This window comes from Xiphias gladius, chromosome 20 (genome assembly GCF_016859285.1).
Source record: "Xiphias gladius isolate SHS-SW01 ecotype Sanya breed wild chromosome 20, ASM1685928v1, whole genome shotgun sequence".
Lineage (NCBI taxonomy): Eukaryota > Metazoa > Chordata > Actinopteri > Istiophoriformes > Xiphiidae > Xiphias > Xiphias gladius.
In genome coordinates this window covers 9,393,867-9,404,272 of record NC_053419.1, presented here as the reverse complement: position 1 = coordinate 9,404,272, position 10,406 = coordinate 9,393,867, and the positions used below count along the sequence as shown (strand labels likewise).

Sequence of the window (10,406 nt, the reverse complement as noted above, 5' to 3'; positions counted from 1 at the left end):
CTTCCCTAGATGCTTGGAAGTTAAAGGCACCAGTCCTAACACGTAGTAGACTGGCTGACTAATGGAGGGTGGAGCTAGGAGCAAGTTCAGTCAAGTCACTGAATTCTTAAATGTAAAAAAAACCCACATAAACCCCTTTTTAAGGCCCCAACTTATGAATGTATCGTCCTGTTATATAAGCACACCATCTTTTAAAATGCCACAAATCCAATAGAAAAACCGGAATGAGTTATATCCCCATTTATTATTAGTATACTACTGCAGTTTACTTTAAAGAGAGAAATTAAAGTCCTGTTTGTACTGCTTGTGTTTTAAAGAGCCCCTCTATTCAAAAATCTCTTTGCTTTATGTTGCATGTTGGAGCTTCGCTATGCACAGTGATGTACAGTATGAGCAGAGTTCGGCACCGGAGAGCTGGTTTTCAGTTCATCTGCCGCAGGGGGTTGGTTTTTCCTAGTGCTCACCTTAAAATCTGAGTTTAAGGGGTGTACATCACAACCAGTGTGGAAGGGCAGTCCCGGTCCAGGACACATCTGACCTACATCAAGTGTGACATGGAAAAGTATATGTACATTCACTGACAACAGACCTTTCAGTGAAGCAGGGGACATTTGTTTCCAGCTGTTCAGAATTTTTTAATATGGAAGAGGGAGCAGATGTAATTTATGAATTTTGAACTATAGGTAAATTATAACATTTTTGTTGAAAAACCATAAAGCCCAAATTATTATTCAAAGCAGAGTATTTTTGTCTTGTAATATATTTGGAGGGTATCTTTACTCATGGTGCTATGCAGCTTTAATTAGCCCATGGTCCTACTGTTAATTGTCCCCATTTCTTCCCGTAGAAATGTATCATTGGTTTACGATAACACAATTAAAGGAATGACTTTAACATAATACTGAAAGGGCTACATTACCCACGTGCGAATCCAACTCACATATTGTCTTACAGGTCAACTTCAAATGTAAATTAAGGAAAGGCTACACACACTTTTATTAGTGACACAGTTGTTTACAGATAAATGCTTGTATTTAGATTTTTTCAACAGCGCATCTCGCCAATGAAGTGATACATTTAAAGATTAAGTTCATTCAGGTGTCATCATGGTCAAAATGCTTATTTTTACTTAAAAACACATAAAAATAAACTTAACATTAGCACATTTGCTCCTTCCCCCTCAATCAAAAATCCAGAATCTATCAATATGCAAATGTGTTTTGTTTCAAAAGTTTGACGGCTGAGCACAAAATGGCTCCTGCCTCAAAAAGACAGTTCCTAGTTCGTGTGCACTGGGGCTTTGACATTTCCATACCACGTGCGTAAGTTGCATATTGGGCTGGGACTGGCTTCAAAACCGGCTGTGGTGTCACACAATCATGTGGTATGGACACTCACAGCCGAGGTGAGACATAGAGCGGCGTTTTCCTCCTACAGCAGATGAATGTGAAAACAGCCCTCCAGGGTCCAAGTCTGCCCGACTTTGAATGTAGTCAATACGCGCCCAAAGAACGACGGAGACGGAGGCTCGATACTGGAGTTTCAGCTGCAGATGATGCAGTTTCACCGGAGGGATTATGCGCTAGTAAACGGAATTTCACAGCTCTTTTGCCCACAAATATGCAAGATAGGCGCCAAAAACTTTATATATTATCAAAATACAGGGGTGTCATATAATATAATATAACATAATATAACATAATATAATATAATATAATATAATACAATATAATATAATATAATATAATATAATATAATATAATATAATATAATATAATATAATATAATATAATATAATATAATATAATATAATATAATATAATATAATATAATATAATATAATATGTGGAGTTATTGTGCGTTTCCCCACCGCGGCCACTAGAGGTGAGTGTTACCTCACACGCACAGCGAGAGGAGGCGGCAGTTCCTCCTCCTGTCCAGCTGATGGCAGCAAACCGACTCCCCCACCCTGGATTCTGGTGATGTTAAACCTTCCAGACAAAGAAGGCTGTAATTAAACAACTGCTGGACACATGATGGGATATTCATGCTATTTCATCAAACAATATGTGCGTCATGTCGGGATCAACAGTCGCTCCGGCTTGAGGACACGTAAAGGATAAAGGAGGACGGTGTGATGATGTGAAACCTGCCTCGACCTCACAGCTGAAAGGTTTTATTATTGTAATAAATAAATTTTAAAAAAGGTAAATATGAGACGTTAATGGGCTGCAGGGGCTTTGTTCTTGTTTCTGGTGAACTGGGGTTCGCCTGTGGATGTGAGAGACGTGTCTGATGATGGACAAGGTACCTGTTTGTCCTCGATGATCCTTTGATTGGAGTTTACAGTGAGTTACAGTAGCACAGTTCACTGGTGTATGTGTTATTATTTGTGTTATTATTATTTGAATTTCTTTATTCCTTTTGTGGGGGAATTTAGTTTTGAACTAGAAACGGTTGAGATGTCCATTGGAAATGTGAATCCATACCAAAGAGCCAACACCAAAAGTAAACAGTAAAAGTGCCTTTAAAATCTGCATACATTTGTCTCAGTCAGATGAAATTAAAAGCCCGAATTTAACTTCCCATCTTTTGATGGACAAGAGCAATGTGTACAAACATTCAAAACATGAATAAATATACAAACCATCCCTGACGTTTATACAAACACACAAAAAATTGAGAATTTCCTATCATTTTGATCTGGACACACCCTTTGGGTTATACCTCCCAGTGATCAGAGTGAAGTGGCTTAAGTCCCCAGGTATTATTAAACTATTATTAATTTCAGCTTTGTTGAATCATTATTACTATTAGTCGAAGCATCACCCTAAACATCTAAAAAGAAGTCAAAAAATCCTATGATAATTTCAGCAAATATACATTGAAATAAAATTGGATTCATAATACTGACAAAAATATTAAAATCAGAAAACTTTGTTAAAAATAAATACATCAAAAAATAGAATAAAAAACACAGAAGGTCTGGTTCTGGTTAAGTTTTTTGGCCACGTAGCCTAATTAGCTGCAGTCTAAAAACAATAAGTTGTAGCTCGAGAAGCCTTTTCTTGAGACTGAACATACAGTAAGTATCAAGCGGCCTTAGACACTTTCTCCTCTCTCTCTGCTCTAGGTTTCTAACATGTCCGACCCGCTTCAGACCACCTCTGACAGTCTGTGCAAACTCGTCCGATGGGCTCACAGCCACGGCACCATCTGCAACCTCATCCCCAGCCTGCAGCACCTCGCTCGCGGTTCTTATGCCAACGTACTGACACCAGAACCTGGTCTCCACGGTAGCACGGTCCCCGTTGCCATTTGGGGCTGTGGGGCCGGACACGCCTACCATTGGCCCCTCAGTGACCATAGCAACAGCTGCGGAGGCTCAGCGAACACCGGCCAGGGACAGGAGAGGGTTGTTGGAGGGCGTCCGTCCAATAAGGTAGGGTAGACACCATCCTGTTTCAATAGGAAATATGTCACGATGCTCTTCAAATGCAGTCTCAGTGGTAAACCCAAATGTCTAACCTTACAGACTCTCAGAGACCTATGGTCCTGAAAAGTTTGCAAGGGCTTAGGGTTGTCCCACTGTAAAATCAGCAGGTGTCTCGGGGCTCTTGGGCAGACATTTTGAGACCTTAATGCTTAGGCTGCAGTCCTGAAAAAACCACCTGTCTGTCGACATACAATTCATGTTACGTTAAATGACCTGTAGGCAGTGATCGGTCTTTGCTACGGTTTCTCCCGATTGTCAAACCTCTCCTACACTCTATACTAGAAATCAGTTTCAAAATACATTTGAAATTCCGTTGCAGACATGTGGTCCATTTTATGATGATAGATCCTACACATGGGGGCTTTAACGGGGTGCTCTTGTGGTTTAATACTGCACTTCCACCGAATTGGGGGGCTTTTAAGAGACACATTGGACAAGGCTGAGTAGTACTCCCCATGCTGAGTTAACTGACCTTCATTTGTATAATTGGTGGAATGCCCCTTTAAGTTACATACTCGGGCATTTACACTGAGCTCTCAGTCGATGTTAGTTAAAGCCAGTGAGGGTTCGGTGCTTAGGCTCATCTGTTCTCTCTCTCATACCTCTCAGGTGGCAGCGAGGATCTCATGTGACCTCTCCGGCAGCGAAGCCGCATCAGAGGGGGAGGAGTTCGGCAGCCGGCTGTTTGACATCGCTGGATGCGACTCGTCAGCCACGGACGAGTATGGAGACTACGAGCCCCGCCCATCCAGAAAAAGAGGCGGTGCACCGGGAGGAGAGGTGGCGAGGAAGAAGGTCAAGCAGGAGGCGACCTCAGCAGAGGACTACGACACTTTTGCTAGCACAGGGCTAGCAGAGGCAGACGCTGTCAATCCTTTACAGGCTTGTCAAGCAACAAACACACACTCTCAGTTCACTCACACGCTGTTGCCCAGCAAGCCCCTCCCACCCTGCCCTCAGCCCCAGCATGGACAGAATCTGGGGTGTGAGGGGTCAGTGGGCCCAGAGATGGAGCTACTGGGTGGAGGCAGCTGTACGAGAGGGACCACAGAGCAGGCCGATAGATGCAGCTCCGCCACAGAGACTACAGAGAAGACTGCAGGTACAGCTACTTAGTCAGGCTCGGAAAAAATAGTGTAGGGTCTGCATCAGATGTGTCTGAATCAAAGTTGATCTTATGATGCAGAAGACTGATTCTTACCCAGAGTGCGTGCGTGTGTGTGTGTGTGCGTGCGTGCGCACACACGCCCACACTCTTGGCTTCCACACGTCTGGCCTCCTTTTGCTTACTGCTGTATTCGTATGTGTAAAGCTGCAGATGGCCAGAGTGAGCTGGAGAAGCTGCGAGCGTTACTTTGTGCAGAACGCAGCCGTAACCAGCAGATGACAGAGGTGATCTCCAGTCTGAAGCAGGACAAAGAGCTGCTGCAGCTTGAACTCACTAAGAAAGCCGAACTCATCTGTGACTTCCTGCAGGACAAACTGCGGCCAGGTAGAATTTGGGTTTGAAAATTCACCTACAGTGACGATGAATTGAGTGACTACACCAAAGTGCGGTGCTTTCAAATAATCATACAATAGTGATAAAGAAAATAAAATAGATGCAAAGAGTAAGAAAAAACAATGATAGATAGATAGATAATACAACAATAGTAGTAAAATAAGATAAATAAATCATCCAGGAAGTCCAGGAATACCAAAATCAAAATAAAAACAAAAACATCCAAATTCAGTTTTAATTGACAAATGATTTTCCATGTACTCCAAAATATAATCCTGTAGCCAAAAAGTTTCTCTTGCCAGATGGCCAAATGCATTATTTCCTGTTTCTTAATTCCAGAGAAGAGGTGGCCTCGTTACTCTAATCAGATGGACCCGGGAAGTTCTCACATGACCTCATCTGACGATGTGGCAGGGTTCGATTCGCCAACGCTGTTTGACTCGTTCGAGGAAATGGAGCTTCACCCTCTGGAGCACCACCGGACCCTGAAGAGCAAGAGGAGCCGGGAGGGAGAGAACACCAGAGTCAGGAGTAAGAACCTAACACAACAGAGAACATTCACCACACAGTAACAGTGATACCAGTGTCATACTTTGCTTATAAGTATAAAGCCTGGTTGTTACTAAATACTGCACTAATATGCTGATGTGTCATTTACATTGAACTTTCCGCTGTGTCTCTCCTCTCCAGTGAAAAACGTAGTGGGTGTGATAGCGCGCTACATGGCCGCCCTCCAGGAGTTTCGGCGCAGCGTCTCCATGAAGGTGGCCTTTGACCGGGTCGGAGTGGACCGCAACACGATCTCGCGCACGGCGGCCATAGCCGAGCTCAGCCTGGCCGCTCCGGAGGTGTTTCATGCGTTGGCGCCGTGGGACGAGAAAGAGGAGACGCTGGCGCATTATGCTCACCGCTGTCGACAGGCGATGGATGACACCATTAGGGCCAAGATCAAAATGATGAAGGCGAAAGGAGAACTGCTGCCAATCGTGTCAAAGTGACAAATAGTTAAAGATAGTGTGTGGACTGACTCCTTATGACTGAATCAGAGGCCTGCAATGCACAGTTCTTGTACAAATTCAAAGAAAATCCAACACATAAAACATAAAACGCCTTGTCAAAGAAAAGCCCATCCATGGATTCTCTTCATCCATTGTTCCACACTGTGCCACCTTAGTCTGTGGTTCTCAACTTAATCCAGGAACTATATTGCAAGGTTGTTGTGATTTCTTTTTTCTGTTGCACCAACTTTTTCACAGCCTCGTGTACTTCTGATCATATCGTGTGGCTGCATTACAATCGGGCCACATTTCTGCTGCCGTGGGTGTCGAAATACTGTAGGTCTTTCTGCCTCCTGTCCACTAGATTTCTTCTTGTATAGTTGTGAAACATCCATTGAAAATTGTGACTCTGGATAAACAAGCTCTTGTTCTTAGATCCAGCGAGACTCTCACTAGAAACATTGTTTTATGCTGCAGTCATGGCAGCTCAGAATTCATTATAACAAAGTTTCAGCGTGCTTCGTTTCCACTGAATCATGAAGCAATCTGTAATGGGCACATTACACACCACTTTATAGTTAAGTGGTTGCAGTAAACAGTCTGATCAGTGAGGGACTCGTCAGTATTCAAGGTTCAGTGACTCAAAAAATGTTTTTTATGCATGCTAATATGTGGTATTTAATCCGTTGTGCGTTGTTTTGTGTGCTGCTGACCACTGTTTTACAATAAACCACAAAAAACTGAGAGCATAATGAAGTTAAACAGGTCTTAAAAACGTGCCTTTGTTCATTGGTAGGGAAGGGTAAATCAGATCCAACCTAGGGAACTCAAGTGGAGCCTGTGGGTCCTCTCAGAACAGAGGGCTGTTCACATTTAGACTGGATTTGGATCATTTGAAAACACGGATGCGACCGGTCAAGTCACAAAAAAAAGAAGCGAGACAAAAGAAGAATTGATCTTAAAACCTTATCATCTGAACACAGTCATAGACTATGTATTTAGGCCTTCTGCCTTCTTTTTTTTTTTTCATTTGCAAAAATGAAAGCTGAAATCCAATACATACACAATTGCATGTAACAATTTTATTGTCCAAATATCAATACAAATCAATTACAAATGTAAAAACCTGACAAAAATGTACATTTTATGGAAAGCCATATGATAGGCAACAGAGCAGGATAACATTTACAGTATTTCTGTAGAGTTTGTCTTTAGCCCCTGGATGACTTAACAGGATTTTTCTTAGTGATCTGGAATCTCTAATCCAACTGTTTTTTTTTTTTAAAGCTTTCCTAAAATCAGCAGCCAGGTTGTTAATCTGGAAAATGTAAAAATGATGGATTCACTTCCCCCTGAGATTGTTTACAACTTGACAAACAACTGTCCATTAACCACAGACTTAAAAGAGGAAACTGGGAGAGACAGTGGTCTGATGTGCACATATTTTGTTTCTAAGCTTTGTCTCAGGCAGTATGGAGGGAGATCAGGAGTCCGAGGTCATGACTCAGGCTCCAGGCGTGGGAGGACGGGGAGGATGAGGTTTCCAAACGAGGAGTCCTGAGTGATGAAGAAGCCTGATGAGTGTGCGTGTGCGTGCTGCAAGAAAAGACAAAGGTTTGAGTTACTGTAGCTGAATGAGGAGTTACACAAACAGATAAAAATCAGACTACCAGCGCTTCTAAAGTTCACTAATTAACACTTTATCCGTTGTCTGTTTAATCTGTACCAGCAAAACACTGTGTTTTTACACCACATATGGTTAGCTTAGCACAAGAAACTTTTTTTTTTTCTTTTCACAGTCTGGTTTTTGTTGGGATTAAACAAACAAGATATAACGTTTTAATTAGTGAGCTTATTTCTGTAAGATGTCTCATGTTGACATGACACCTCACTTATAAAAATAAGTATTTCCCAGACCTGTATTCACACTGGCAACTGGTAGTCAAACATTATTCAGCACAGGAGCCTTTGTGAATGCGATTTACAAAAATTGCTGTCTGCGTCAGTCAGAAACCCTGCAGAATGGGGTCTCAACATCCGTCTCAAATTTCTAAACAGAGGAAAACTCACCAACACTGACTCAGCACATAACTGGACATTTTCTTAACATTATGTACTATTATGATAAGAATAAGACCACATAATAACAGACGAAACAGATATTAAGAATGAGGATGGGTAACTTGCGCGCTGATTAATTTTTCAATTAATAACAGTGGTGTGACAAAGTCTGTCATTTGAATTTGTGGTGGCGCCCGTGATGCTGTGAAGTTGCATCTGTATCTCGGTGCATCTCACCTGCAGGGCGGCCTTCTGCTGGGCAGCGATGTGCTGCTGTTCTGCGTTGTCCCTGAACTCCTTCAGACTCGGCCTGGACAGCGAGATACTACAGGATGAGAGGGCAAACGACACTAGTCTGGTGTCCTCTGCCAAATCATGATGCACTGCTGGCGATCATTTGAAACTAAGATTTGAACAGTGATTATTTGGCAAACAGTATCAGTAGTTAATTCCCCTCTCATGGAAAGGTTTCTGCAAGGCTGTGACTGAGATAAAACCCCTGTTATCCTCCATGGCTGTATACTGTCCGTACCTGGCTCCAGGAGTGTTCATGGATTGATTCTGCATCAGCCGCCTCCTCTCCTTCTCCAGCTCGGCCAGGATTGCCACCCGTGTTTTGTTTGGGAAGGCTGGATGGGGAAAAAAAATGAGATGAGAAAGAAAACTGCAGGAAAAGAGTGGGTCACAGAACAGAACAACAGGTATCTGCTGACATTTAATTCATGTCATCCCGGGCAGCATTTTGAGTATATGCAGATGACTGTGTTGAGAACAAAATAAGTGTTATAAACGATGGTAAATTCAAAAGAAGACTGGTGAACCAGTAGCTAATGTAGATTCATAAAGACCATAAAATGGGGAATGGGGCCCAATGTTGAGAGACTTTTAGCCACATAGATTTATACAGTAGTTTTACCCAGAGTTTTTACATTAACCATAGATTCTCTTTTAGCCTTCCTGCACCAAATCCTGAAAGCACTCAGATGAGATGAGAGGTTGTAAAGTGTCTACTGGGGTTCAGTGTTGAGAGAGGAACTACAGAGGGTGTGATGCCTTCAGGGGACACGGCATTTGTAGTTCCGCACCTGGAGTCAGGAGCGGATACAGACTGACTGACAAAGACAAAGAACTTCAATGCCGTTAAGCCAAAAAAAACAAAAATAATTACCCTGTCCTGGAGGATTGGCAGCCATGTAGGTCCAGGTAGCGAGAGGCTGGTGAAGAAAATAAACTACGGAGCGGTTTTTATTAATGGTTTTGCTATGTTGTACTTGTTTGTGTTTCCTTCCGCCCGGCTAATGTTGCGCTGGTGGATGGACGGATAACGATAAAAGCCCCCCTGAATGATGAATGTACCTGAAACTTGAGCTGGATAAATAACACAGTACTTTCTGTTGTACACCACTATAACCGCTGCGGAAAGTTTAAAATACTGATAAAACTGTCGATTGTGTGCGGACGGTCCGTCGCATTTTAACCCCTGCTCTCGTGTACCGGTTTTTAAGTTAGGCAGGTCTGATGGATGATACAAGACAATGTCTTACTCTGCTCCTTTTTCTGGTGACCAAACACGTTATCACGAAAAGCACCAAGGCTAGCAAACTAGCATCGTGAAAGTATACTGCCTGAAAATAACTTGTGGATGCTCATTATGAGCAATTTAAATCAATCAAAAATGTCGTATAAAGGTCCAGTTACTTTCAGAACAGATGTCTGAGGAAAATACGTTCGCACATGGGAATTAATGCGCCCCAAAACGCAAATCGTTTTCTCAAACTTTAAGTTTATGTGCTCAATAAACTTAGCACAAATTAGTCATGTGCACAAGGTATTTATTCAAGAGCATAAATAATAGCAAGTTTACCCCGGCAACTACCTGCTTTAAACAATCATCATTGTTTTTACAATTTAATAAATAAAATAGAACTCATACTCTACTTTGTAGCTTTCTGCAAGAGCTTTCAACCACAACTCACGGTCTTCTTTGGCAGATGGAGTTCGCTCAGTTGTCATGGAGATAGCTTGACAGTTGAAACGAGGAAATGCTTTCTTTCTGGAAAGCTATGAAAAGAGCTAGTAAGTAGACCTTGAGTTAAAAAATTAAGTAAAAAATCATTTATTTTCATGCTATTCAGATTAAAGTCATAATTACTGTCTGTTATAAGATGATGTTACCTAGTAGTTTTTTGTTTTTCTTTGTGATAATAAAATAAAATAAAAAATGTTCAGGGTTAGCAGTTTTATTGACAGTTCACTGGTTTTGTGTTTATAGACGATCTTTAGAGTTCCACTGTTGTCACGTGACGCGTATGTTTACATCCGGGTTCTTGGGGGTTTAACGTCCGCAGCT

At 42.1% G+C, this 10,406-nt stretch overlaps 2 protein-coding genes across 8 annotated transcripts; one reads left to right on the top strand and one right to left on the bottom strand.

Annotated features, from left to right (window-relative positions):
* Positions 1 to 1,988: 1,988 nt before the first annotated feature.
* LOC120806794 lies at positions 1,989 to 6,757 on the top strand. Of its 2 annotated transcripts, none has more exons than XM_040158243.1 (6): positions 1,989 to 2,173; positions 3,134 to 3,442; positions 4,106 to 4,598; positions 4,809 to 4,988; positions 5,337 to 5,528; positions 5,688 to 6,757. In XM_040158243.1, the coding sequence occupies exons 2-6, from the start codon at positions 3,143 to 3,145 to the stop codon at positions 5,993 to 5,995; spliced, it is 1,473 nt and encodes a 490-aa protein (XP_040014177.1). In that variant the 5' UTR covers positions 1,989 to 2,173; positions 3,134 to 3,142; the 3' UTR covers positions 5,996 to 6,757. The 2 variants fall into 2 exon arrangements, with proteins under 2 accessions (XP_040014177.1, XP_040014178.1); XM_040158244.1 differs by lacking the exon at positions 1,989 to 2,173 and adding an exon at positions 2,190 to 2,348.
* A 311-nt stretch (positions 6,758 to 7,068) lies between these two features.
* Positions 7,069 to 10,137, bottom strand: LOC120806798 (SOSS complex subunit C-like). Of its 6 annotated transcripts, none has more exons than XM_040158248.1 (4): positions 10,033 to 10,137; positions 8,589 to 8,685; positions 8,294 to 8,381; positions 7,069 to 7,591 (listed from the first exon to the last, which is right to left on the bottom strand). In XM_040158248.1, exons 1-4 carry the CDS (start codon positions 10,067 to 10,069, stop codon positions 7,493 to 7,495), a joined length of 321 nt encoding a protein of 106 aa, XP_040014182.1. In that variant the 5' UTR covers positions 10,070 to 10,137; the 3' UTR covers positions 7,069 to 7,492. The 6 variants fall into 6 exon arrangements, with proteins under 6 accessions (XP_040014182.1, XP_040014185.1, XP_040014187.1 ...); XM_040158251.1 differs by having other exon boundaries at positions 8,294 to 8,366; XM_040158253.1 differs by having other exon boundaries at positions 9,995 to 10,078.
* Between the last annotated feature and the right edge of the window lie 269 nt (positions 10,138 to 10,406).

Bases quoted from the DNA above. Each gene is read 5' to 3' on its own strand.
- LOC120806794 (XM_040158243.1), top strand. From the start codon at position 3,143: ATGTCCGACCCGCTTCAGACCACCTCTGACAGTCTGTGCAAACTCGTC. The intron at 4,599-4,808 runs GTACAGCTACTT...GTATGTGTAAAG, and splicing joins GACTACAGAGAAGACTGCAG to CTGCAGATGGCCAGAGTGAG. The intron at 4,989-5,336 runs GTAGAATTTGGG...TCTTAATTCCAG, and splicing joins GCAGGACAAACTGCGGCCAG to AGAAGAGGTGGCCTCGTTAC.
- LOC120806798 (XM_040158248.1), bottom strand. From the start codon at position 10,069: ATGACAACTGAGCGAACTCCATCTGCCAAAGAAGACC. The intron at 8,382-8,588 runs GTACGGACAGTA...CTCATCCTGTAG, and splicing joins ATGAACACTCCTGGAGCCAG to TATCTCGCTGTCCAGGCCGA. The intron at 7,592-8,293 runs GTGAGATGCACC...CTTTTCTTGCAG, and splicing joins AGCAGAAGGCCGCCCTGCAG to CACGCACACGCACACTCATC.